General features: G+C 46.6%; 1 protein-coding gene and 1 pseudogene across 14 annotated transcripts in view; both read left to right on the forward strand.

The window, feature by feature from the left end:
- Positions 1–1,594: 1,594 nt before the first annotated feature.
- Positions 1,595–8,015, forward strand: LOC100971415 (olfactory receptor 10V1-like; annotated as a pseudogene).
- Positions 8,016–8,139: 124 nt separating this feature from the next.
- Positions 8,140–26,496, forward strand: part of STX3 (syntaxin 3) — a 50,020-nt gene continuing 31,663 nt past the window's right edge. For 12 of the 14 annotated variants that reach the window (XM_034932691.3, XM_034932692.3, XM_008951788.4 and 9 more), the window contains exons 1-2: positions 8,171–8,403; positions 26,017–26,100. In XM_034932691.3, the coding sequence (XP_034788582.3) occupies positions 8,374–8,403; positions 26,017–26,100 (114 nt within the window). In that variant the 5' untranslated portion in view covers positions 8,171–8,373. Of the gene's footprint in view, positions 8,404–26,016; positions 26,101–26,496 lie in introns of all 14 variants that reach the window. The other 2 variants (XM_003826359.5, XM_063608195.1) reach the window with 2 other exon arrangements.

Consider the following 26,496-nt stretch of genomic DNA (forward strand, 5'->3'; position numbering starts at 1 on the left):
CAGTTTAGACTATCTTGTCTTTAAGCAATTTCTGTTTGTGTTCAAACATTAACCCTACTGGGGATGGTCAAGTTGAAAGCTAAGTTATCCTCTTGGGGCTTTACTGAACCAAATTAGGCAGGGAATTCTCCAGAAATGATATGAGAAGGAGAGAGAGTTGAGAAAGAACCTACAATGAAAGCCCCACCGCCTTCTCTTTTGAAGCAGCAGCAGGAAAGGACTAACAGAATCTAAATGTGTGCTTCCCTCGGTGAAAGGTGGTTTATCGAGATTTGACTCCATGGTTCCCAAGATAGTAAAGGAGAAGATTCTACCTCGGGCTCTACTCAGTTTCTGGTAAGGATGTGATCATCAGCCTCTCTGGGCAGGAGACAAGGAAGGGTAAAGGGAAGACTGGGCTGATTGGGCTGTTATGTGGTCTAAACCCTGGGGAATGGACCAGTGAACCCTACGGGCTTTGGGATTTCCTAACCCTGTGAGGGACTTCCTGGTGTGGAGTTACAAATGAATTGAAACATTCACAGTAGTTTAACCGCCTGGAGCTAATGAAGTGACATTATATGCTAATGATACTAACAACAAGTAAGTCTTCAAAACAGACATTATGAGTGGCATCAATAAATGGTGAACTAGGGGGTCCCAGGCCTCACTCCCCCCACAGAAAGGTCAACTAGCAACTATCCACAGACAAAAACACTTTGGTAAAAACCCCAAAATATGGGACCCAGGTGGTCTAGCTGTGAAGTTTCTCCCTATATCCCGTTTCCCAAGAGGTGGGAAAAGGGAACCAAGGAGGCAACATTCAGCCTCCCTAGCACATCCTGAGACATTTCCCAGCAAGCTCACTTCATAGTATTAATGATTATTGCTAACATTTATGAAGAGCTGACTGGGAGCCAGATACACTTATTCTCACAACAGGTTTTTTGAGCTGCGTCCTACCGTTATATTTATAGATAAAGAAGTTGCAGCAGAAAGCTTCAACAAGTTATCCAAGGTCATACTCTTGGTCAATCAGCTCAGGAATTAGAACCTAGACTAGAGGCTGTACTCTTGACAACCAGGCAAGAAATAGAAGTAGAGGGCTTTGTGGTCTGGGAATGGTATAGTGTGTTTTAAATTTCAGTGCTGACTCAAAGAGGTATTTGTGCACCAATGTTCCTAGCAGCATTATTCAAAATAGCCAAAAAGTGGAAATAGTTCAGTGTCCATGAGCAGAAGAATGGGTAAACAAAAGGTAGCATATACATACAATGGAATATTATTCAGCCTTTAAAACAATGCAGTTTTGTTTGTTTGTTTGTTTTTTAAAGGCAGGGTCTCACTTTGTCACCCAGACTGGAGTGCAATGGCTCGATCTCGGCTCACTGCAACTCCACCTCCTGGGTTCAAGCAATTCTCCCGCCTCAGCCTCCCTAGAAGCTGGGATTACAGGGGCATGCCACCACACCCATCTAATTTTTGTATTTTTAGTAGAGATGGGGTTTCACCATGTTGACCAGGCTGGTCTTGAACTCCTGATCTCAGGTGATTCACCTGCCTCTGCCTCCCCAAATGCTGGGATTACAGGCATGAGCTACCGTGCCCAGCCTCCATGTACTTCTTCCTGACAAACTTTGCAGCTCTGGAGATCTACTTTTTCACCATTGCCCCTCTGACTCTGGCCAATGTCCTACCCATGGGGAGAAACCTCATTTCCCTGCCCGGCTGTGGAGGCCAGATGTTCTTCTTCATCTTCCTGGGAAGGGCTGACTGCATCCTGCTGGCCGTCATGGCCTTTGACTGGTTTGTGGCCATCTGTTGTCCTCCCTGTTACGGCCTCATCATGAGCTGGAGGTTGTGTGTCCAGCTGACCCTGGGGTCTCTGCTGTTGGGGTTCTTCTTAGCCATGCAGCTGACCGTGCTTATCGTCCAACTCCCTTTAAGCAGCAGCAAAGAAATCAGCACGTTCTGCTGTGATGTCCTCCCTGTCATGCGACTGGCCTGTGCAGATACCTGGGTCCATGAGGCCACTATGTCTGTGGTCAGCATCACCTTTCTCACTGTCCCCTTCCTGCTCATCACTCTCTCCTATGTCTCCATCATGGCCGCCATCTTGAAGATTTGCTCTGCAGAGGGGAGGCACAAGGCCTTCTCCACCTTTCCTCCCACCTGACTGTGGTTCTCCTCCAGGACTGATGTACACGCCTCGCCTTCTTGTGTCCCAGCTCTAGCTACTATCCTGAGAGGGGCCAGGCAGTGTCTGTGGTTTACACCTTCATTACCCCTGTGCTGAACCCTTTGATCTACAGCATGAGGAACACAGAACTTAAGGATGCTTTGAAGAGAGCAATGACGAGGGTCCCGCTGCTCTAAACACATGCCACTCTTCAATACTGCTGGGCAGAGACACATGGCTTACTGCCAGAAAGATAAGGAGAAGGGGGACAACAGTTGATTGTGTTTTATACTGTTAGTTCTTAGTTATATTATTTTTGAAAAGTCATTTTCCATTTCCCAGCCTCAGGTTCTTCACCTCCAAAATAGAGATTAAAATACCTGCAGGATCTAAATTCTGGGGGTACTTCTGAGGATCAATAGATATATTAAGTGAAAATACTTTGTGACTTTTAAAGGGAGATATGGGCGGGGCGCGGTGGCTCACGCCTGTAATCCCAGCACTTTAGGAGGCTGAGGTGGGTGGATCACCTGAGGTCAGGAGTTCGAAACCAGCCTGGCCAACCTGGTGAAACCCTGTCTCTAGTAAAAATACAAAAATTAGCCTGGCATGGTGGCGGGCGCCTGTAATCCCAGCTACTTGGGAGGATGAGGCAGGAGAATCACCAGGAGTCAGAGGTTGCAGTGAGCCAAGATTGCACCACTGCACTCCAGCCTGGACAACAAGAGTGAGACTCCACCTAAAAAAAAAAAAAAAAAAAAGGGAGATATGGCAGTAAATGTGGTTATTGCCATCTTCACCATCATGTAAAATCTGCCCTACCTTGGATTTATCTCCAGATGTTGTTCTCAGGTTCTCAGCAGGCCCAAACAGTGCACACGTGGGGCTAAGCCAGGAATAGGATTCAAATGAAACTGGGACTACTGAGTTTTTGCTTTTTTTTTGAATTAATAATCTTTCATCCTAATTTCTATTCCAGGGAAAGGTGATGGGGAAAATATCGGAGTCTTGGGGGTTTCGGTAGCTTCTCTATTCTTTTTTTTTTTAGATAAGAGTCTTGCTGTGTTGCCCAGGCTGGAGTGCAGTGGTGCAATCTTGGCTCACTGCAGCCTCCACCCCCCGGGTTCAAGCATTCTCCCACCTCAGCCTCCCAAGTAGCTGGGACTACAGGTGCCACACCACCACACCTGGCTAATTTTTGTATTTTTAGTAAAGACGGGGTTTCACCATGTTGGCCAGGCTGGTCTCGAACTCCTGACCTCAGTTGATCTGCCCACCTTGACCTCCCAAAGTGCTGGGATTACAGGTGTAAGCCACCACACCCCATCTCTTTTCTTACCTTTATACCAGAGCTTATTGGTCTCCATATGAATCACTGGCTCTGTATCAGTCTGCCTCTGAAATATTCTCCCCACGACTATTCATTCCCCTCCTCTTTCTCCCGCAAATGTGTGGTCATGATTCCCTAAGCTGAGGGATTTATTTTGCCATGTTTTCCAACTCTTTTTTCTTTGGAGGACATCTTGAAATGGGTTGTGTTGTTGAACTTATGTTGATAAATGCAGCATTATGTTGGAGAATGCTGAACTTATGTTGGAAAATGCTGACTCTGAATACCAAGATGGTTATTATTTTATCTGTGAATGAAATATTCCAGGCATTTCTCAGTTTCCCATGCTCTCTGAAAAAGCAGTGCAGTTATAAAGGGTTAGCAGACTTTTTTTCAAGTTATTGAATTACGGAATTAACAATTCTCATATATATTAACTCACTTATCTTCACAAAAACCCATGAAATGGGTACTATTATTATTATTTATCATTATCAGTTTTTTGAGACAGAGTATTGCTCTGTCACCCAGGCTATAGTGCAGTGGTGCAATCTTGGCTCACTGCAACCTCCTCCTTCCAGATTCAAGCAATTCTCATGCCTCAGCCGCCTGAGTTGCTGGGATTACAGGCATGAGCCACCACGCTTGGCTAATTTTTGTATTTTTCGTAGAGACAGGGTTTCACCATGTTGGCCAGTCTGGTCTTGAGCTCCTGGCCTCAAGTGATCCACCTGCCTCAGCCTCCCAAAGTGCTGGGATTAGAGGTGTGAGCCACCACGCCCGGCCGAGATGGGTATTATTATTATCTTTGCTTACGGATAAGGACATTGAGGCACAGGGGCATTAAATCAATTGCCAAAGGTCACACAACCATTAGTGGTAGAACTGAGATTTGACCTGGGTAGTTTGGCTCCACAGCCTGGGCAGGCAACCACTGCCTTTTGCAGCATGTCTATCAGCATGCTATGTGAGCTTGGGAAAATCATCTTATTTCTCTGTACTTAATTTAATTTATAGTAAAATGGGGATAATAATATCTACCCTAACTCCCTCCCTGAGTGATTGTGAGATATCAGAACAAAACAAAGTTATAAAATTGCAGTAAAATTCAGTATGGCTATTCAAACATTCAAACGAGGAAATACATTAGATGGCTTATTTCTTTAATTACAAGGAGTTTAAAGCCACAGTTATCTAATTGCCCTTTACCTGCGCTTCATTATGAATATCCTGTTACTCTTTTTAAGGGAATATATATACTTTTAATTTTTTTTTTTTTGAGACATGTCTCCCTCTGTCACCCAGCCTGGAGTGCAGTGCCGTGATCATAGCTCACTGAAGCCTCAAAATTCTGGGCTCAAGCAATCCTGCACCGCAGCCTACTGAGTAGCTGGGGACTACATGTGCGCACCACTATACCTGGCTAATTTTTTTTTTTTTGAGACGGAGTCTCGCTCTGTCACCAGGCTGGAGTGCAGTGGCGCGATCTCGCCTCATTGCAACCTCTGCCTCCCGGGTTCAAGCAATTCTCACTGCAGCCTCTGCCCCCTGGGTTCAAGCAATTCTCCTGCCTCAGCCTCCCAAGTAGCTGGGATTACAAGCACACACCACCACGCCCAGCTAATTTTTGTATTTTTAGTAGAGATGGGATTTCACCATGTTGGCCAGGATGGTCTCAATCTCCTGACCTCATGATCCACCTGCCTCAGCCTCCCAAAGTGCTAGGACTATAGGTGTGAGTCACTGCACCCGGCTCAATTTATGTATGTTTTGTAGAAATGGGGTGTCACTCTGTTGCCCAAGCTGACAAAGAACTTTTATTATTATTATACTTTAAGTTTTAGGGTACATGTACATAACGTGCAGGTTTGTTACATATGTATACATGTGCCATGTTGGTGTGCTGCACCCATTAACTCGTCACTTAGCATTAGGTATATCTCCTAATGCTATCCCTCCCCACTCCCCCCACCCCACAACAGTCCCCGACAAAGAACTTTTAACACAGTTGAAACTGTACAACTATGGAAGGTGCCACCTTGGGAAAAACTAAAAAAGTCTGGAAAAACTAAAAAAGTTGAAATGGCAAAAACTCCAAAAATTATTGGGTGTCCTGTGGCATGCTAGGCCTTATCTAAAGCACCTTTCTGGATTACCTGATTTTTTAGTGATTTTTGCCTTATAAAATCTTGCAGCTATTTTCCAACTTGGTAAGTTGTAGAAAATTCATAGGAATGCCAATGATTCTTGTCCATAGAGATGCCTGGTAGAAGTGCAATTGCTCTCCCAGCACCCCGAGGCCAGTTCTGCATTTATTATTTATTTTTATTAAAAATATAATTTTTAAGACAGAGTTTTGCTCTGTGGTCCAGGCTGGAGTGCAGTGGTGTGATCTCAGTTCACTGCAACCTCTGCTTCCCAGGTTCCAGAGATTCTTCTGCCGCAGCCTCCCGAGTAGCTGGGATTTATAGGCGTGCACTATCACGCCCGGCTAATTTTTTGTATTTTTAGTAGAGATGAGGTTTCAAGATGTTGGCCAGGCTGGTCTCGAACTCCTAACTTCAAGTGATCTGCCCGCCTCAGCCTCCCACAGTGCTGGGATTACAGGCATGAGCCACTGCACCCGGCCAGTTGTGCATTTATTAACATGTTCGTTTCAGCATTCCTGATTGCCTATATATGTGTGTACACTTTGTGTTTTCCTCTGGACAGGGCTAGCTTTACTGGTCTCCTCATTCATTAATGAATTAAAGTCTTTGATGTGTGTGCATTTTATATTTGTAGAGGAGTCATGATTTTACTCTTTTCAAAACAATTATCCTGTAACAGGAACCCTCTGAGCAGAGGCTGACAGGCCACCCTTGATTCCTGCTGTAGAAAGAGAATTTTTTACTCTAGACCCCAATGGTCCTTTTCAGATTCCTAACGTGAAGGGTTGTTCATATCTCGGCCTCTCGCGGAAGACTATTTTCCTGAAGCGCGGGGAACTACGTATCCCCACTAACAAAAATCTGTTAAGGGGCAGGGCGCAGTGGCGCACGCCTGTAATCCCAGCCCTTCGAGAGGCCGAGGCGGGCGGATGGCTTGAATACAGGAGTTCCAGACCAGCCTGGGCAACATGGCGAAACCCTATCTCTACAAAAAAACCCACAAAAATTAGCCGGGCGTAGTGGCGCATGCCTGTAATCCCAGCTACTTGGGAGGCTGAGATGGGAGGATGGGTTGGGCCCAGGGGATCGAGGCTGCAGAGAGCGGTGATCGCGCCACTGCACTCAACTTGGGCAACAGAATGAGACTCTGTCTAAAAAACAAACAAACAAACAAACAACCCCCAAACTCCCCAAAAAAGTGTTAGGGGAAGGAGGTGGGACAGTATTTCTGATCTACTCGCCTTTCCTAGTATGACCACCAGGAGGCGCGGAAGCCCTCCCGGTACTAAGGCGGGGACAACCTGCCCAGCGAGCACAGCGGGCAGAAGGAAGTGTGCCGGACGCGAGAGAGAACTAGGGCCGAGACCCGCGGGGCCGGCTCAAAGCCCGACCTCTGCCATACGCACCGTATCTTTATGGGAGCCGATGAGGTCAGCAGGGAGCACGCGTTCAGATGGCAGAAGAGGGCAAAGTACTGCTAGAATTACAAAGATATTTACAGCTTTTTAACCTGAAAGCACAGAGCAGATCCTATTCTTCAGAATTAAATCTTCGGCTCGCCAGTCCCGTTTATGGATCTCCACTCTGATGAATGTGTCATTTGTTCCCAAGAAGACAAATTGGGTAGGGAGAAGAGGGAGAGGCGGGGAGAAGACTCGAGATAAAGGGACGATCTGCTTTTCGGAAGCAGAAGCCGCCTGGGAACCACCTGCACACCAAGCAGGCTGCGAGGACGGGGAGCGCTCCAGTGCAAAGTTCTGTATTTTAAAGCCCCTCCTCGCTCACAGGCTTCACAGCGAACTACGAAGTGGGTACCATCTCTGATTTACAGACACGGGAACGGGGTCCTCTTGAGAAACGATGCTTTCTCAAACGTATGCAAATTGTGAGTGCCAAGTGTCTCCACTGGCACTAACAACATCGAGCTGCTTACGTTTCTCGGAGCGGTCCCGATTTCCAACAAGCAAAAGATCCAAATTCTCTGACCACCCTGACCGTCCTGTATCTCCAGATCTCCAGGTCTTTCCTCTGGACACCTCCCCCATCCCCCCACTTTCACTGCCAGCAGCCCTGAGGCTGCGCGGGATCCCGCTACTCGGAATGCCTTCCTCCTGGCGGGATATTTTTAGAACACTCGACTGCCACCCAATGTAGCCCACATCACATTGTCTTATTTGTTTTCGGGAGCTTGTCCCCGCCTAGCAAGGAGTCGGCTAAGAACTGGATCCTAGCGAGGAGCCCGGCACAGACAGCGAATGACCGCAGCCAGACAGTCGCTCTTGCTCTTCCTCGGCCCTGCGGCAGGATCCGCCGGTGCAGGGGCCTCTCCCCGGACTCCACGCGTGTCTGGAGGGCTCTCGGGTTAGGGAAGGGGGCTTTGGAGACGCCCCGGGCGGCCGGGCGGTGGCGGGACGCGGGCCCTTTAAGAAGGAGCGCGGGGCGCGGCCAGGTAGGGGCGGGTCCAGGGCGGATCAGCGCTGCGCCGGCGCCGGCCCGGGAGCCGGATTTGGAGCGCGAGGCGCCGGTGGGGGCGGAGGGGGCGGAGGGGGCGGAGGGGGCGGCGCGGCGGAGGCTCCCGTGGCCTCGGACGCTCCTCCTAGCTAGCGGCCGCCGCCCGCCGCCGCCTGCGCCTCCAGCTCCTTCGCCCCGGCGGGCCCGGCCGCCGCTTCCGGCAGCTCACCTGGGACGCGCTCACCTGGGACGCGCTACCTGCCTCCGGGCGTCTGGGCTTCAGGATGAAGGACCGTCTGGAGCAGCTGAAGGCCGTGAGTTTCGCCGCAGGCGGGGTGCTGCCAGGAGGGGTGCTGCATGGGAGAGGGGCTTCCCTTTGCTCCCCAAGTCGAGGCTGGAGGGGGGCCCGAGCCGGAGGCTTGCCCTCCGCAAGCCCCTACCGCTTCCCGCGCCGGTTCCGCACCCTCCCCTCCCCTCCCCTGCGGGGTCATGTGCCCGGTGATTCATCGCTAGGCAATGATTTTCCTGAACGCCTCTAACTCTCCCACCTCGCAAGCTGGACAGTGTCTGTCCAGAGTTGGTTCCCGAAGTGGGTGCTTGGGCCCGGGAGGTCAGGGGTCCCTTCACCACCTGCCCACTGCTGCCTGGCACTATGCCCAGGACCAGCCTCCTTCTCCCGTTCCTGTTTCTCTCCTGAGGTGCTACAGGCCTGGCTGCCCCTTCCCCCAGGGAGCAGCTCAGAGCTCCCTGGTGACCTCTGGAGCTGTGAGCCGGTCACATGCTGGGATGGGTCAGCTCCTCTCCAACCGGTGGTCTGTAATTGTTATCCCCGGGTGTCATTGTCCCCCCCCTCCCCCGCCGTATCTTTTGGAACAGCTGTGGTTAGGTCAAAGGATCTGAAGGTAGACTACCTCCAGCCTTGGCTGCGCAAAAGCTGTAAAGCCTTAGGTTACTTACTGTGAGTCTCTGTTTCCTTATCTATGAAATGGGAATGATCATACCCTAGGAATTTGTTGGGAGGATCAGCTGATACAATGGAACTTGATACAGAAAAGGGTTAACGCATAGGGTTTTAAGCCAGATATTGATTGACTCATTCAGTGCATAATTATTGAGTGTATTCTATGGGGAGGTCCAGTGCTAAGCCTTGGAGATTTAGTGGCACAGGTTCTACCTTAATAGAATTAAAATCTAGCCCTTGACACTCAAGAGTTTAGTCCATCTACTTTGGAGCTTGTTACAAGTGTAGCAGCTTACGCCTGAGTCTAGCCCCGCAGAATCAGAATCTAATTATTCATCCATTTCCCCAGGTGATTCATGGGCACATTACAATTTGGGAAGCACTGGACTGGATTAGAACTGGGGTTGTCTCCTGGCTCCACTGCTTACTGGTGATCCCTTAAACTCCCAGCCTAAGTTTTGTCATTTGTAAAATGGGCAGTTGTAAGGTCGAAATGCAACAGAATATGCTTAAGAACACTTTTAGGGTGCATGGCACGGGGGACTTAATAAATGGTGAAATATGCTAATAACTGTGAGTGCTCTTGGGAAAATGCAGATGTCAGGGACTGCTGGGATGATGTTACAAGAGTTTATCCTTTTTCTCCCTTGCTTGGATGAGACCTTCATGCCTGTTTCACCTGTTCTGTGTAGCAGGGCTGCGGAGGAGGCAGGTAGCTGGGGAAGTGAGAGAAGTAAAGGGACAGTTGCCTATTGTGGGAGTGGCCTCTCTGCCTCAGGCTTGTGCTTAGTCATCTCAGCCTCACAGCGTCCAGGTTACTGATGGGGCAGAATTTATTGCCCCTGTTTTTATAGATGGGGAAACTGCTGCTCACGGGGTAGGAGGGATGCTCCAGGACACAGAGCTGGCCAGGGCACCACCAGGAGAGGAACCTAGGCTCTTGACACTCTCCACAGTGCTCCTTCCCTTGAAGCACGCTGGTTGGGGAGGCAGAAGGAAAAGAAGAGCACGATTTTGAAGATCTCTCTGTGTCGGCACACCCAGCAACAATAAAAAAGTACAAAACTGAACAGCAGGCTCTTCCATTTATTAGGAAATCCACTTCCAGAGGAAGATACTCCATGGCCCCTTTCAGTAGCTCATTGTCAACAATGAGCAAAGAGTCTTAACTGAGCTTTGAGTTCCAACAATAAATTTAATTTGCCTGGGGACCCTGAGCAAGTCTCTTTGCCTCTCCTCGGTGCCTCATGGTTACCCTCTGTACAATGGAATTAATGATAGGTTTCCTCCCCTTCCCTCTTGGGGATGTGGTGAAAGTGAGACTGGAGATGGTGGTGGTATTATGGGAGGATTGTTCCGAAATCACAGGGTGGCTTCTGTAGCGTCTTGGAGCAGATGCATGGCAGCGTGGGACAAAGGGACACAGGTGGCAGGTTCCAAGACTCTGATCACTGTGCTTCTTTGCGTCACTTAACTTCTCTGCTTCTCAATTCCTCCTTTATACAACAAAGAATTGAGTTGGTCTCAGAAGCCCCCTCTGGCGTTATTATAGGTTTTTCTTTGAAGACTGTTAAGGTTTATGTGGATTTTGGTGTCAGTTCACCTCCTCTTATCCCCTCTCCCCAGCCAGACTCCCAGGGATCACCCTCACTGAAACAAGATATGCGTCTTCTCCCTCTGATTTCCGTTATCAATTAGAAGCGTTTGTTAACCTGCATGAAACAAATTGCACATTGAGCAGCCTGTGCAATCTCTTTCTGTGGTGTTCTTTCTAAATCCTGGGGAGGGGAGGTGGTAACTGCCTCCCGATATCTGGAGGGCTTTCCGTGCCTGTGATTGACTTTGTTCTGGGTAGATACAAGGAGAACATGTGGGGTTGATGGGTAGAAATGAGGAATCTGTAAGAAACCGTTTTTAGTAGACAGAGCTGCCGAAGGATGGAGTAGATGGTGCACCCTCCAGCATGGGAAGGAAGCAAGAAGCTTGTTGGGATGTTGAATGTTGTAGGAATTTGAGCATCTCTTGGAGGGGAGGTGAACTAGGAGATATAAGGCCTTCACCAACCTTAAGAATGTGTGATTTTATAAAATGCTTAATTGTGAGCCTGTCCTGAGGCTTTGAAGTCTACAGGGACTGAGGCCTCAAGAGTTGCCCCTGTAAAGTGGCTCATCACCCTTTTCCCATAGGATCATTGTGAGGATAAAATGAGATAATCCGTGACAATCACCCACCACTGTTATTGTTAGTTCCTCTGTCTTGGCCTGCTGGCAACAGCGTCCACACAGAAGGGCATCCCTTCCTGAGGCCATGGTCACAAGATCTGACTCACCTGGTCTCATCTCATCTCTTCTCTTGCACTGCTCTTCCTGGTGGGCTCCCTCGACCGCCTGCTTTTTCAGTGACACAGGACAGGCTTGCCAAGAATGTGCAGTGCCTCTACCCAGCCTATCCCAGGACATGGTTTTCTCTGACTTCTCAGCAGCTGAACTTTGAATCTGCTGAGTCCAGACAGTTCCATGCTTTTGCATGGTCCTGTTTGCATTCAGCAAACATTTGCTGAGTACTGAGTACCTACTGTGTGCCAGTCCTTGTACTAGATGCTGGAGTGTAGTGGTGATAAACGCATGTTCCTGGCCCTTAGAAAGTTCATGGTCAGGTAGGAAGAAACAGAAGAAACAGACATGAGGATATCATCCTTGTGATGGAAGCAACCACAGGAAGCCCCTGTTGGCCAGTCTTTGGAAGATGGGAGATGGGCATGAGGCTTTGGGTGGGTTCCCAAGAAGAAGTAATGCTTGAGCTCAGCTGCTTCTTCCAGCCCAATCTGACCTTTTCAGATATGTAAAGGTGGTTGGAGATACATGTTACTTTACGTACCAGATACGTAAAGAGACCTTGTATCTAATCCTCTCAACCCTGCAAAGCAGAGTGGGTTTTTCTATTATTCTCATTCTACAAGTGAGTGAATTGAGGCTTAACAAGAAAGGCAAGGATCCTAGATTGTCTTAATCACTCTCCCATTGGTGTATAAACCATCAAGCACATAAACAACTCAAGGGAGCATCAGCAGGGTCGCATGTGCATGGTACCTGCTGACCACCATGATCAGAGCTTTGTGACCTCTGTGTGCCTAGCATCCTGCTGGGCATCAAGTTTAGGCAGGATTGACAAAGTCCTAGTATCAAAGGGTAAATGATCACACAAGGAAGACAAAGACATGTAGTACATGACAAGAGGGCCAACGGTAATCAAAGGGATATGGTGGTAATGGAGAAGCCAGTGATGTATGGAATAGAGGTTGAAGGCTTTGGACTCCCTTGGAGACAGATCTGTAGAGGACTAGAAATGACGTGGATGTAATGGCCCTTCAAAGACCAGCACTAATAGGGACACACTAATGAAATCAACCACCTGGGGCTCTAAAGGCCAAACTAACTTTTTACTCTCTCTGTGTCTTGCTGCTTCCTAAATGGCTGTTGCTGGCCTCCTTCCCCACTGGAAGCTCCAGGATCTTTGTGGAATCATAGTTCCTTAGGATAACATTATAACCCCATCAGCAACATGGAGCTGTGTACTTCTCCTTTAAAGCTTAATTTGTTAATAAATATTTATCGAGCCGCTTTTATGTGCCAGGTGCTTTGGATCATAACTGAACCTTAACATACCAATCTGCGCTTCACTGAGATTCTGTCTTTCTCTAGTCGTAAAATTTCATTCAAGTCAGGATTCCTGCCTCCCCTCTTCTCTGTACCTGGGAGGATTCATTCTCTGGAAGAGCTGTTTTTCTGTGAGCAGACGGGAACCAGAGCTGAGAGTGATGGGGATTGAGTAGGGATTACAGCCCCATCAGCCGGAGGCCAGAAAATGCTTGGATGAGAGAAGGGGATTAATTTTATTTTTATTCCTGTGAGTGTGGGGGAAGTTGGGGGAATTGGCAGGAGCTAAGGGAGGGACACTTGTTCATGTTGTCCTCTCTCTCTTCCAAAGCTTCCTCCCTGCCTTTTGTCAAAATTTCTACCCATCTTCCAAAACTCATTTTTTATAGGTAGTAGTGTTCTGTAACTGCAACCTAGAATACTCTCCTCCATTCTTGCAGCTCTCACGGGGTGCATGTTGCTTTGCAGTAGGTTGTGGGTTTTTTTGTTTGTTTGTTTGTTTGTTTGTTTTTAATTACCATGGAGTGGGTTTGAAACCACTGTCCATTGCTTTTTATAAGTTAGACCCTTTATCCCCTTTATCTTCTAGGTCCTTTTGTCTTTAAGGTCAGTGTTTCTAGTACTTCTTGTCACCATATCAATTACAATAACAACAATCATTTATTGAGCAGCTACTATTGGACAGACTTGTGCTACATACCTTACATACCTTTTCTCTAATTCTCTCAACCCTGCAAAGCAAAGTGGGTTTTTATATTATTCTCATTTACAAGCAAGGGAATTGAGATATTATTCTCATTTTACAAGTGAAGGAATTGAGGCTCAGGTTTGACTGAGATCCCCATCTGGGAAGTGGTGGGCTCAAGAATTGAACGTGTGTGTCTTGCTTCTTCGTATCACCTTACACTGTATTCGATCATCTCCCTAACTGCACGATATGCCTCTGATGCAACAGCAGTTATGATAGTCCTCTGGAGCCCCAGGGCCTAGCACTCTGCATGGTAAGCCTGTATTAAACATTTGTCTCTTAGTTGATTAATAACAGCTTGACCCTTACACATCCTTTACTCATTATTATGACTTATTTTTCTTGCTCCATTCCCTGTGGGCTGGTGAATCTTTACCTACCTGAAGTGGAACATTTACTGAGGGAACCCATATGTTTGTTAATGAAGCCAGACCTTACAGGTCCATCCCCAAGGACGGAGTTCCAAGGCTCCTAACTACACCTAAACACCTAGCCCAAGATGACATGGAAGGTTGCCCCTATTTAGAAAGACAATGAAGGCGAAGATGTGGCTACCATGGTGAAAACTTAGGTACTCCATTTTTCTCCTGGCAAAATCCTACATATCTCCAAAGTCTCAGTTCCAGTGTCATCCAGCTTCCCAGGCTGACAGCACTGAGCATGCCTTTCCTCAGACCCCACAAACTTTACTTTTGGTGGTATATACAAATAGCCACATGGTATTGCAATTTCAGATGCCACTGGCTCTGCTCTGTTAGTTCTTGTGCTCTGGGAGAGCACGGACCACATGTGTCTCATTCTCTCTTGTACCTTCCCAGCCCAAAGCCTGTAAAGCTGTAAACAAACTGTCCTGTCAATGAATGGGGATATTCTGTAAATTTATTTGCCCGCAGATTCTGTAGTCCCTGAGGGGCCTTACCTCCAGCCACCTTTATGTTAGGCCCCTCTGCAACTGCCCCCACCCCATCTCCTCTCTCAGGGTAGCCTGCTTTTTGGCACTGGACCATTTCCATGGCAACTTTCCCCAGTCTCCATCTGGAAACTGAGTGAAGTTCAACCCCCCACCTAAAGAGATTAGTGGAGCAAATACTGTCTGGTTATGTTCAGCTGTCTGGGTTAGGACAGCTCAGTATGGCATCAGGGTTTTTTTTTTAAATAAATTTTGAAGTTTTAGCCTACTTTTAGATTTATGGAAAAGTTGCAAAGATAGTACAGAGAGTTCCTGTCTAGTCCTCTCCTGGTTCCCTCACTTGGTCTCATTTTATACTACAGTGTACACTTAGCAAAACTAAGAGACTTATATTGGTACATTACTATTCACCCAACTCCATACTTTATTTGGATTTCACTAGTTGTTCCACTAATGTCCTCTTTCTGTTCTAGGATGCGATCCAGGACACCACATTGCATTCGGTTGTCACATCTCCTTAGCTTCCTCTGGCCTGTCTGACAATTGCTTAGTCTCTTGTTTTTTGTGACCTTGGCGGCAGGGCTCCGGCATCTGTTTTCTAGTGCTCTGGAAGCACATTTCCTGTGGCCGGTGCTACATGCTACAGCTAGGGTGGTGGTGGAGCAGCCGTGAAGAGGCAACACTCCAGATGGCTGAGGACAAAGTCCCGGCAGCCAGCTGCCCAGGCGCCCCTCCTAGCTCAGGTGCCCACTGTCCACAGGATCTTGGGCAGGTTGCTTGGTGTCTTTATGCATTAGTTTTCTCAGCTGTAAGATGGGGAATATCCCCAGAAGACTGGCCTAGGGATTAACTGTCATGGTCAATAGAAAGCACACATCTTAGAAGGATCCTCACTCAGCACATGTTGAGTGTTTAATGAAGGTTGCGCGTTGTCACAGTTATTTAAGTATTCTAGAATGACCATGAGGGAGAGGAAGCTTGTGGGACAGAGGCTGAAAGGAGGGGTTGGGGAGAAGGCTGAGGATGGAGTAAGACAGTATTAGTTCCTTTCTTCTTCCTCTCTGTGTCCTTGAGAACTGAATGCCATGGTGGTGTCCAGAGGCCAGGACAGGAGACAGGGGAAGGGAGTGGAAGTCAGAGAGGGAAGAAGTGTGGGGTGGAGGTGGAAGGATCTAAAGGACACCTGAGATCTCCAGGAGGAAGAAGAAGGCCTTCTTTGAATCTCCTTGAATGGCTCCTGGGATGAGAGAGAAAGCAGGAAGAAGGTCTGATCTCCTCACCCTGAGTGGCCTTCTTGTAGGTTTCATTTGGGTAAATCCACACATTCCACAAAATTTCTCCAAGGAGTCACTTCTGCCAACATTCTCTAATAAGCTTCCATCTTCCCCAGGCTCAACCTTGAATTCAGGCAAGGTTGGGCACTGCGTCTTCTCTTGGGTGTGTAATTCCTTGGGCTAAGGCACTGTCCTCACGTGTCATGTGGTATTGTATCGCATGGCCTGTTGCTTGGCAGATGTTAGATGTGCAATAAATACTGCCGGATGAATGAATGAACAAATGAATCTGTTACTTTGCATGGAACATTGTGGCTGTGCTGATGGGTGATGAGACCTTGAGATGCCTCTCTGAGTTAATGAAGGAGTGAACATTGGATTACACCACCCAGGCTTCTAATCTTGGCTGTATTCCTTATTAACTGTGTGATTCTGGATGAATTAACCTTCCTAGCCACAGATTCCTTGTTAGTGTACATAACATCTACCTAGAGGGCCTTTTCCCCCTCTTCTTCCTTTCTTGGGACTTTTTATCTTTCTTGTCTAGACCCACCTCAGGTCTGGAGAAGCAAAAGCAGGTAGGATGGCATGTGAGGATTGGACTTCAATGATTTTTGTATCCGACAAGCAGAATGCAAGTTCTTTTGAAATACGCATAGAAGATTAAGAAACACCATGTATTAAGACACAAAGAAAATGCCAAATCTCACAGAATAAAAGTCATATAGGCCATTTCCTGACAGTGATATAATTAGAAATTAATACAATAATTGTCCTCCCCAGGCTAATCCATATTGGAAATGTAAGAACGCCTTTCTAAGTAACTCTTGGGCTAAAGATAAATCAAAGTAGAAATGACAAACTATTTAGAAATAAATGATCGGCCAGGCACGGTGGCTCACGCCTATAATCCTAGCACTTTGGGAGGCCGAGGCAGGTGGATCACCTGAGGTTGGGAGTTCAAGACCATCCTGGCCAACATGGCAGAAACCCTGTCTCTACTGAAAATACAGAATTAGCCGGGCATGGTGGCACATGCCTGTAATCCCAGCTACTCAGGAGGCTGAGGCAGGAGAATCACTTGAACCCGGGAGGTGGAGGTTGCAATGAGCCAAGATCGAGCCATTGCACTCCAGCCTGGGCAACAAGAGCGAAACTCCGTCTCAAAAAGAAAAAAAAAAAGGAATGATCACAAGAGTGGTAAATATCAAAATTTGGGAGAAGTAGTGGAAGAAGAATTGAGGGGGAGCTCTGTTTCTTTAAAAGCATATAGTAGAAAAATGACAGATTTAAAGCACATGGGGTAAATGCCAATGAATACATGAAATTCTCTCCTCCTGAGACATCTAGTGTCACCATCTAAGAATTGGCATTAGAATTGCATCTTTGCCAGAGACTCTTAGCAAAAACAAGGCCCAATTTTCTGCTTTAGATAGCATGATCTTGGGCATTTAATATGTGCCTAGCATTGCTCTAAACATGTAACCTGTAGTACTGATTTAATCCTTGCAACAATTCTATGAGCAGATTATTCTTGTCATGTCACAAATGAAGAAACTGAGGCACAGAGAGATTAAGTAATCTGTTTAAGACCATATAGCTATTAAATGGTAGAGCCAGGTTTTCAACTCTGTATCTCTGTGGAGGTACAGAGATACATCTGACTGCCTGAGTTGGATTATATACACTGGTATCTCTTTCACTCATGCATATAGGTTAATCCAACTTAGTTTTATGGATGTTGCGGTATCCCCTGAAATAAGCGAGAGCGTGTTCACTGAGCCTGAGTGGGGAGGATGCCTTCAAGTGTGTGTAGTGGGGAACAGCAGGAGCCCTGGGCTCCCACAGACTTGCCTGTGAGTCCTAATGAGGTCGTTTATTAGCTGAATCATTTTGGATGAATTATTTAATTAAGCAGTTGTCTTATCTGGAAATGGGGAAAGTAATATTTGTCCCTCAGAGGGTTGATGTGAGAATTAATACATTTGAAACCACAAAAGTGCCTACAACAACACACACACACATTATCTATTATTATTATTATTATTATTATTATTATTGTTAGGGCACACTGAGTGGAGTGGGGTCCTCAGGGACCTTGGCTCTTGTCCAGTTGTCCACTGGCTCACTGGCCTTGGGCTCACTGATAGGATTTATTCTGCAGTGTCTTCATCTTTCAAATAGGGCTAATTCTTTCCTCAAGTTGTTCAGCTAGGGCTTTCTTCAAAGTAAAAGCATGAGGCTCACTTAGGATATCATTATCTGTCAATTTCCTCTTGATTTCATCTGATGAGTGTGTTGGAGAAGATGGAATTAAGTGAAAAGGGGAAGTGTGCCCTCTGGGAGGGTTTCACTGGAAGAGAAAGCACAGCTTAGTGAGAGAACTGGGCACTGGAGAAGAGTCATTTGACTCTTCACATAGGAAACAGAGAGCATGGAGTGCCTGTTGAGAACCTACACTCAGAATTTCTGGTTCTTTAAAGAAGAGGGACTGGAAAGACCAGATGTTGGGCAGTGTGCACATGGGTGTGTGTGTGTGTCTGTGTAACCTTTGTAAGTGGTGGTGTTTGTCTTTAGGAATCCCCAGACCCTCATTTGGAGGGAGGCAGTTGGGAGAAGTGGGTAGCAAGGACAAGAAAAACCAGGCGTCAGGCTGGGTGCGGTGGCTCATGCCTGTAATCCCAGCACTTTGGGAGACCGAGGAGGGTGGATCACCCAAGGTCAGGAGTCCAAGACCAGCCTGAGCTACATGGTGAAACCCTGTCTCTACTAAAAATAGAAAAATTAGCTGGGTGTGGTGGTGTGCGCCTGTAATCCCAGCTATTTGGAAGGCTGAGGCAGGAGAATCGCTTGAACACAGGAGGCAGAGGCTGCAGTGAACCGAGATTGCACCACCGTACTCCAGCCTGGAAGATAGAGCAAGACTCTGTCTCAAACAAACAAACAAAACAAACAAACAAACAAAACCCAGGTGTGTCATTGTTTCTTTGAGTTAAATTTATTGGGAGATAATCTGGATTTATAAAGAAGCATCTGTGTCTCCAGAGAAATAATTGTTTAAATTTGGAGAAGAGAAGGTGCAAGAATTTGTACTTGCTTGGTTGTGCCAGGAGGGGTGCTGCCCCACCGGCCCACAAATCTTTAATGCCCCACTGTGGGAAGTTAAGGAACAGATATACCCTTTCCCCTCTGTTATTTCTTTGACCCAGAAACTTTCCTGGGGGCTCCTGGGCTTTCTGCCTTGTCCTGGGACCCTTTCGTCTGCCTGGGGTCTGGCACCTGTGGCAGGAAGAGAATCAGAGCTGGTGAACACTGTGCTCTTCATCTGGGATGACTTCCTTTTTCTTTGTCTCATTCTGCCTTGCTGCTCTGATTTGTAAACATTCTTAAGGAGATACTGATGATTTAAACTTACATTGCAGATGTGTTTTAACTTGGAAAGGAGGGACAAACTCTTTTTAGAAGCACTTGTTCATCTATTTCTGTGATTTTCCAACTTTTTTTCTTTCTTTTGTGACAGTAGGACTCTTTCTTAAAATGAAATCTTATATTGAATCCCAGTGTATAAAGCAGATAAAAGTAAAGCTCTGCAGATTGAAGAGGGGGTGAGGCTCAGGACGGCTACGTCCCCCCATTGGCTCCCCACTTCCTGAGTACCCTGAGTGGAGTTTCTGAGGCACATGTGAAGTTTCCTGGGTTTCCACAAATCTGCACTGGAAAGCCAAGCCCCTCCTTAATTGATGAGAAAGGCTTAATGGAAACAAATGTTGTCCCCAGAGGGCCACAGCTCCACTCTCTCAGCCCAGGATGCTTTCTGCAGGGTTGGGCTGCTTAGCTTCTGGGCCCCAGCTGCTCTCAGTGACAGGCTGCCCTGAGCAGTGTGCAGTGTGATAAGAAGGGCTTAGGACAGATGACTTAAGCTTGAGCCCTGTTTCGGCAAATCAGTAGCTGGGAGACCTTGAATAACTTAAACCTTCTCTGACCTGCACGTTCTCAACTACATACTGCAGATGGGATTCGTTGACATGGTGTACACAAAGCAGCTAGTGTCTTGTGGCCACCTAGCACCTACTAGGGGCTCTATGGGGTTGCAAATATTTTTATAAATTATATGAGCTAATGAAGAGAGGAACCTGTGGTCAGATAGACTAACAATGATAGAGAAGGCAGTTGAGACAAAGACACTGAGCCTTGAGAGAGAGGAATTGCAGTTCAGTTGCTTGAGGTTGCATTCTGGGCCTCTGAACTCTTTCTACTTTCTGTCCAGAGAGGAGGTCATAACCCTGGCTGTCCTTTCTGGATTTTGGGGGCACACTTGAGGGGTAGGGTTGGGGGAGATAGATCCCAGGTTGGAGTTCAGTGTTGCCTAAGTCATTGGTGATATCTCTCATCTCCTTGGGCGAGAGGCATCTGGAGGTTGGGGAGGGGAGGAAGTTGATGGCTGGGCTTGTGGTTCACTTGTATGTTTTTTATTGTGGCTGATATTGCAGCTACTGTAATGTTCCTATTACCAGATATGTTGATTCTTTGATAAAGATGCTGAAGTTCTCTTCTTGGCTAAGCTCAGTCATGTGGGCTGAAGATAAGGGCATTGTGTGCTTTCCTTGCCCTTGGGTTCTGATGCCTCTAGATCTGCAAGAGAGCACATGTGTGTCAGAAGGGCAGGAGCCCTTACCCTGAGATTGGTTGAGCTTGCTCTGTAGGGAAGCCTGCTGGTAGCTCCAGTTTCATGTGACTCCAGATAACATGCGATGATGGCCTCTTCCTTGAGTTTTCTGATCTGGACCAAACTTTGCTGTTGTTATTTTGTATTTTTGGAAGTGGCATGCTACAGTGGGAAAAACTCTGCATGGGAAAATGGAAATCCAGAAACCTGGGTTCTATTCCTTTCTGTGTCAGTAACTCATTATTTCATTTTGGGCCTTGGTTTCCCCCTGGTTTCTGTCCAGACCTCCTCTCTGGACAGAAAGTGAAAAGAGTTCAGGGACCCAGAATTCAACCTCAACGTTTCCCTTTTTCTAAGTGAGGGGATTTGATGGTAAAATCTTTAACATTGCATTCAGCTCTGAAAGTCCTGTATCTAAAGATACTCATATCCAGGTCAAAGCTATAGAGAAGTTGACTTGGCCAGATCTTATATATGGTTGCTTTATTGAGTTCTTACTGTGTGCTCTACATTGCATAGGGAACTTTAAAATATTATCATATTGAATTCTCACAGCATCCCTGGCAGATAGCATATATTTTTTATAGAAGAAGGAGGCAGGGAAGAGGGGTGGATTTTGCAGGGATTCTCTCTGTTGCAGTAAAACCAAAGAGTACGTTTTGGCAGTGCTGGTAGGCATGCAGTCACATTGCATGTGACAGGCAGATTCAGTCAGTTGATATCAACTTCAACTTTCTGTGTGCCCAGCCTTGTGTCAGGTGCCCAGGAGATACTAGTAACACTTACGAGATACTATCCCTGACTTCAGGTTGGTTAAAATTGAGCTTGAAGTTGAGACTGCAACTCATTAAACTATTTGATAAACATGAAGTGGGGCAAGTTTTGTGGGAGAAATGGGCCCTGTGTTTGAATAGCAGAGGAGTATATGAATATTGGTTGTGATTGGGAATAAGGGGACATAGTGCTAATATGACTATTGATGGTGGTTGGGAATGAGGGGGCATGTTATTAAGAAAGCCCAGGAGCAGGAAGCAATGGGATGTGTGCAGAAGACATGAGGAGATCAAGTTGATGAGCAGAAGGTGTCTGGGGGAGAATAGTGGGAATATAGCTAAACGCATAAATATGGTCAGCTTCCAAAGGGTTATGACAGACAGGCTGAGGACTTTTACACAGTAAGTAATAGGGAACCATCATGTATTGGGAAACAGGGACATAATGGGATTGGACCAGAGAGATAATGGAGGTGGGTATGGGCAGGAGGCTGTTGTAATGGTACAGGGTCTGCTACTCAAGCAAGGTCCAAAAATACTCTATTATTACTATTTTATAGATGAGGAAATTGAGGCTCAGAGATGTCTTACATGTGTGTAACTTTACAGGGAGGTAGCAGTGTGGTTTTGTTACATGGCTCTATTGCATAGTAGTGAGGTCTGGGCTTTTAGTGTATCCATCATCCAAATAGTATACATTGTATCCATTAAGTAATTTCTTGTCATCTACTCCCCTGCACGCATGTATTGGGAAACAGGGACACATACATTTCTTTATCCAATCATCCATTGATGGATACTTAGGTTGAGTCCATATTTTTGAGGCTCAGAGGGGTTAAACCATCTGTTTAATGTTCAGTGAGTAGCATGTGATGGACCATGGTATGGAGCCCTGGCCATTATGTTGCCATGGAGCCGATCTTACTGACTTAGCCTTTAGTTTGAGAACTTCCTGTGGAGGAGGAGGAGGATGAGGATGGGTGCGGACAGTGATGACTCACAGGGGATTCTGCTCATGTAGACCCACATCTTTTCAGCGGGGCAGTGGGGTTAGGCGCTGATGTATGCCTGGTATTGTGCTCTCCATATGTGATCTTCTTCAGTCCTCATAAAGGTCATAAGGTCTGTGGGGGTATTACTACTTACAGGTTAGAAACTCAGAGACGTTTGGGACTTGACTGAGGCATCCCAGCCAGTAATTGGAAACAGCAGATTTTGGATCTAGGTTTCTCTTTGCCCGTTTCACAGATTCTCACTGAAGGCGACCAGGCTGCCTGGCTACATCTGCACAAAGCTAAGAAGTAGCCATTGTGGATGTGGGGAATCCCTGTGTGGATACTAGGGGTCTCAAGAACTTACGTCATGATGGAGTGATAAGTGTCTGCCTCCCATGCTCCAGGTCACAGTTGTTCCCAGCTTCTGGAAACTTCCTTTAATCCATCCCATGATGGTAGCCTCTTCCCATTTCCTTAACACGTGTTTGAAGACTGAATTGATGTCTTATAGTGTACACGTGTGTGTGTGTGTGTGTGTGTGTATATGTATGTGTTTGTGTGTGTGTGGGGAAGGTGTGTGGGTGTATGTTTGGAGGGGGTGTGTTGGAGTGTGGGTGTATGTGTGTAGTGGGGTGTGGGTTGTGGGTGTCGGTGTGTGGGAGCTTGCAGATGTGTGTGGGAGGGTTATGAGTGTGTGTGGGTGTATGTGTGGAGTGTGTGTGTGTGGGATGTGTGTGTATGTGGAATGGGTGTGGGCGTATGTGTAGAGTGGGTGTTGGGTGTTTGTGTATGTGGAATGGGTGTGGGTGTATGTGTGGAGTGTGTGTACGTGTGCAGCATGTGTGTATAGGGTGTGCGTGTAAGGGGGGTGTGTGTGTGCTGTATGTGTATGAAAGGTATATGAAGAGGTGGGGTGTATGTGTGTAATGTACGTGTGTAGGGTGTGTGTATGTGGAGTGTATGTGGGTGGGTATATGTGTGGAGTGTATGTGTGTAGGGTGTGTGTTTATATGTAGCGTGTGTGTATATGGGGTGTGGGTGGGCGGGTGTATGTGTGGAGTGTGTGTATGTATAGGGTGTGTGTGTCTGTGAGGAGTGTGTGTGTGTGGGTATATGTATGTATACAGATATACTTGAGGTCTGTCCCCTCAGTCATTCTCTAGATGACTCTGAAGAAAGGATACTCCCTAAAAAGCTTATTGACTCACTCTCCTAGAGGAAGACCGGGTCACATTGAACCTCTTGGGAGCTGGAACTCCCTAGAGGTTGCTGAGGGGCCTGAGAGTTGATGATACTTGATGAAGGGAACATTTTGTCTCAAACTTTAAAAACTGGTGGTGAATCCTGGCTGCTAGTCTCTGTGGAAGCTAATTATTTATTCAGCTAAAATTGGTTAAATTTCTATTATATGCCTGGTTACAGGGTGAGCGCTCAGGAAATGTGGAATAAATTAATTAATGACAAGTACAATGCTCAGTTTTAATTGGAAGTGACAAAACCCAAGTCTGGCTAAATGAACTTAAAAAAGACATATTAGGAGGATACTGTTCAACTCATTGAAAGAAGACTAGGGAAGATCTGTAGAACCTGCCCAAAGCCAAGGGGTGTTGTGGGAAGCATGGGAATGAGGGCAGCTCTGGGAATTTCACGGACATCTCTGGGGGCAGCCATCAACTGACTCGGGCCCATTCACTTCAGACTCCTTTCACAATTCAGATTCCTCAGGGAGCCTGGGTCACGGTTGATCGACTCCCCCAAATCATGTGGAGGGCGTGAGGGGTTGCTCCACAGAGGAAGGTGTTTCGAGCAGACACAGACACACATGCAAGTATCCACTTCGGCTGGGTGCAGTGGCTCAGAGCTATAATCCCAGCACGTTGGGAAGCTGAGGCGGGTGGATTACTTGAGGCCAGGATTTTGAGACCAGCTTGGGGAACTTAGTGAGACCCCCGTCCCTACAAAAAAATAAAAAAATGTAGCGGGGCCTGGTGGTGCATGCCTGCAGTCCTAGCTATTTGGGAGGCTGAGGCAGGAGGATCACTTAGGCCCAGGAGGTTGAAGGTGGGGTGAGCTGTAATTGCGCCATTGCATTCCAGCCTGGGCAACAGAGTGAGTCTTCCTGCATAAATTTGCTCCCCCGTCCCCCCACCTCCCCCCCCCCCGCCGCCCACAGAATCTCCAGGAGTTTGTAGTCGGTGGGGAAAGACAGGTGAGTAAAGGGGTGAGTAAAGGGCTGTGATGGTTGGTGTTGAAAGTTTGTGCAAAGTGCAGTGGGAGCTTAGGGAGGTTTTAACTTTTGCATGCGGGAGCCATGCCCAGGTCAGGCATACAGAGGTTGTCCGAGCTGAGTTTTAAGGGCTAAGGAAATGTTTGTCAGTTGGACCAATGCCTTTCAGCAGAACTCCCTGTGTGATAGAGTGATCTAAAAGAATGGTGTGTCCAGGAAATGGTGTGTCCAACTGCTTGCTTGGTCTAGAGTGTGCATCATAGAAGGAGAAGTATGGGCGGAGCTGGATCTTAAAGGGCCCCACGTGCTCTGTTAGGCACTGGGCCTTTAAATTATAGGAGCTAAGCTATCATTGGAGGATGTTACGTGGCAGAAGGACATGATCAGTTCTGAGTTTAGGGAAGTTGATCGGGGAGGTGGTAGCAGTGCCCTCAAATTCAACTCCCTTGAATGTGGCTGATTGTTGCAGACCAGCCAGAGAATGAGATGCTGGGGGAGCCAATCAAGAGACTGTCCACATGGCTGGAGAATCCCAAATAGCCATAGGATTTCCCAGTAACAACTTCTGCTGTGGATTCAGGGGGATGGTCGTGGGTGAAGGAAAGAGGCTTCTGGTGGCATTCATTGCCCATGGAATTCTGAGTGTTCGAGAGTGCTATATCTTGGACTTAGAGGGTCAGAGGCTGATGAAGCTTGTGAAGAAGCAGGTGTGGGGGGTTTATCCCCTGCCTCACCTCCACCTTTCACAACAGTCAGTTCTCTGTGCTTAGAAATCAGCAATGTGCTGTGCAGCAGCTGTCTGGGAAGAACATTGAACAGGAATGTAGAAACAGCTGAGGCCCTTATGCTGGGTGGGAATGGAATCACTTCCTTTAGATGGCCATTTTGTGAATTTTTACAGAGGAAGTTGAATGGGATTGAGAAAGCTTGGGTCCCCAGAGGTGGCTGGGGGCCGGGGGAGAGCTTCCTGTTTCTTATAAACAGGAGCTTCTGACAGGGAGTGACATAGCATTGTTTCCTTTGTGATAGGTGGTTTCTGAAAACAGGAAAATCTTTACTCCTAATGTGAAAATTGAAAGCTTGGGCTTTGTAGGAATTGTGTCTGGAACCTGTTTGAACAGCATGGAGAAGGGTTTAGCGACCCTGGGGTTCAGATCCAAAAGATAAGTTTGATTCTACCTGTTGCCATGTTTTAGCTGTGTGGTTTTTGCCAAGTTACCTAACCTCCCTAAGTTTTAGGTTCCTCAACTGTAGTGAGTTACAGTAACTACCACCACAACCAACAGCAACAAAACCTAGCATGTGTTGAACTTACAGTGTACCAGGCACCATACAAAAGCATCCTATATTCATTATCTCTTTTATACCTTACACAATCCTATGAAGCAGGTAGTGTTTTTATCAGCATTTAACAGATAAGGAAACCTAGGCACAGCAAGATAGGTAACTTGCCAGTTCCTCCCTTTCTCACCCCTCACCCCCTGAAAGAAAACACACACACACACACACACACACACACAACCCAGCAATTGGTAGAGCTAGGATTTAATTTCAGATGTTGAGACACCGGAATTTGATATATCAGAGAGCTGTTATGAGTTTTAAAGGAAATTATGTGTAAAATGCTGAATATAGTTCCTAGTACTTCATGAGCATTCAATAATTTAGCCATTTATTGTGTTTTTAGCCTCACTCTGCTCTTTTTTGCCTTTTGCAGAAGCAGCTGACACAGGATGATGATACTGATGAGGTTGAGATTGCTATCGACAACACGGCTTTTATGGACGAGTTCTTTTCTGAGGTAGGCAACCTTCCTGTATTTTTTTCTAAATGTATATAAGGAAACACTATTTCCTTAGTAAGAATAAAAAACCTTAGATTTTTCAGGGTAGCAGAGGAAGGTCACAGTTTTTTGCTAGGGTGGGATGGCCAGACAAAGAAATTAAAATAACATTATTTTCAATATTTACTTGAATCTGGATTTTTAAAAATCTTAAGAAAGTCAGCAGAGGGTCAATTATATGTAATTGAAGAGATGCTTTTAAAGTCTTACTCCGTATGACAACATTTTAATGATATCCTTTCTTGCTTAAAGTACATAACAAATACAGAATCAACCATAGGATCACAACCATGAGTATAAAACATTGCATCTTTAGGCTTGTGATTCAGATACATCAAATATGTAGTTTTGAAA

This window comes from Pan paniscus, chromosome 9 (assembly GCF_029289425.2).
Source record: "Pan paniscus chromosome 9, NHGRI_mPanPan1-v2.0_pri, whole genome shotgun sequence".
NCBI lineage: Eukaryota > Metazoa > Chordata > Mammalia > Primates > Hominidae > Pan > Pan paniscus.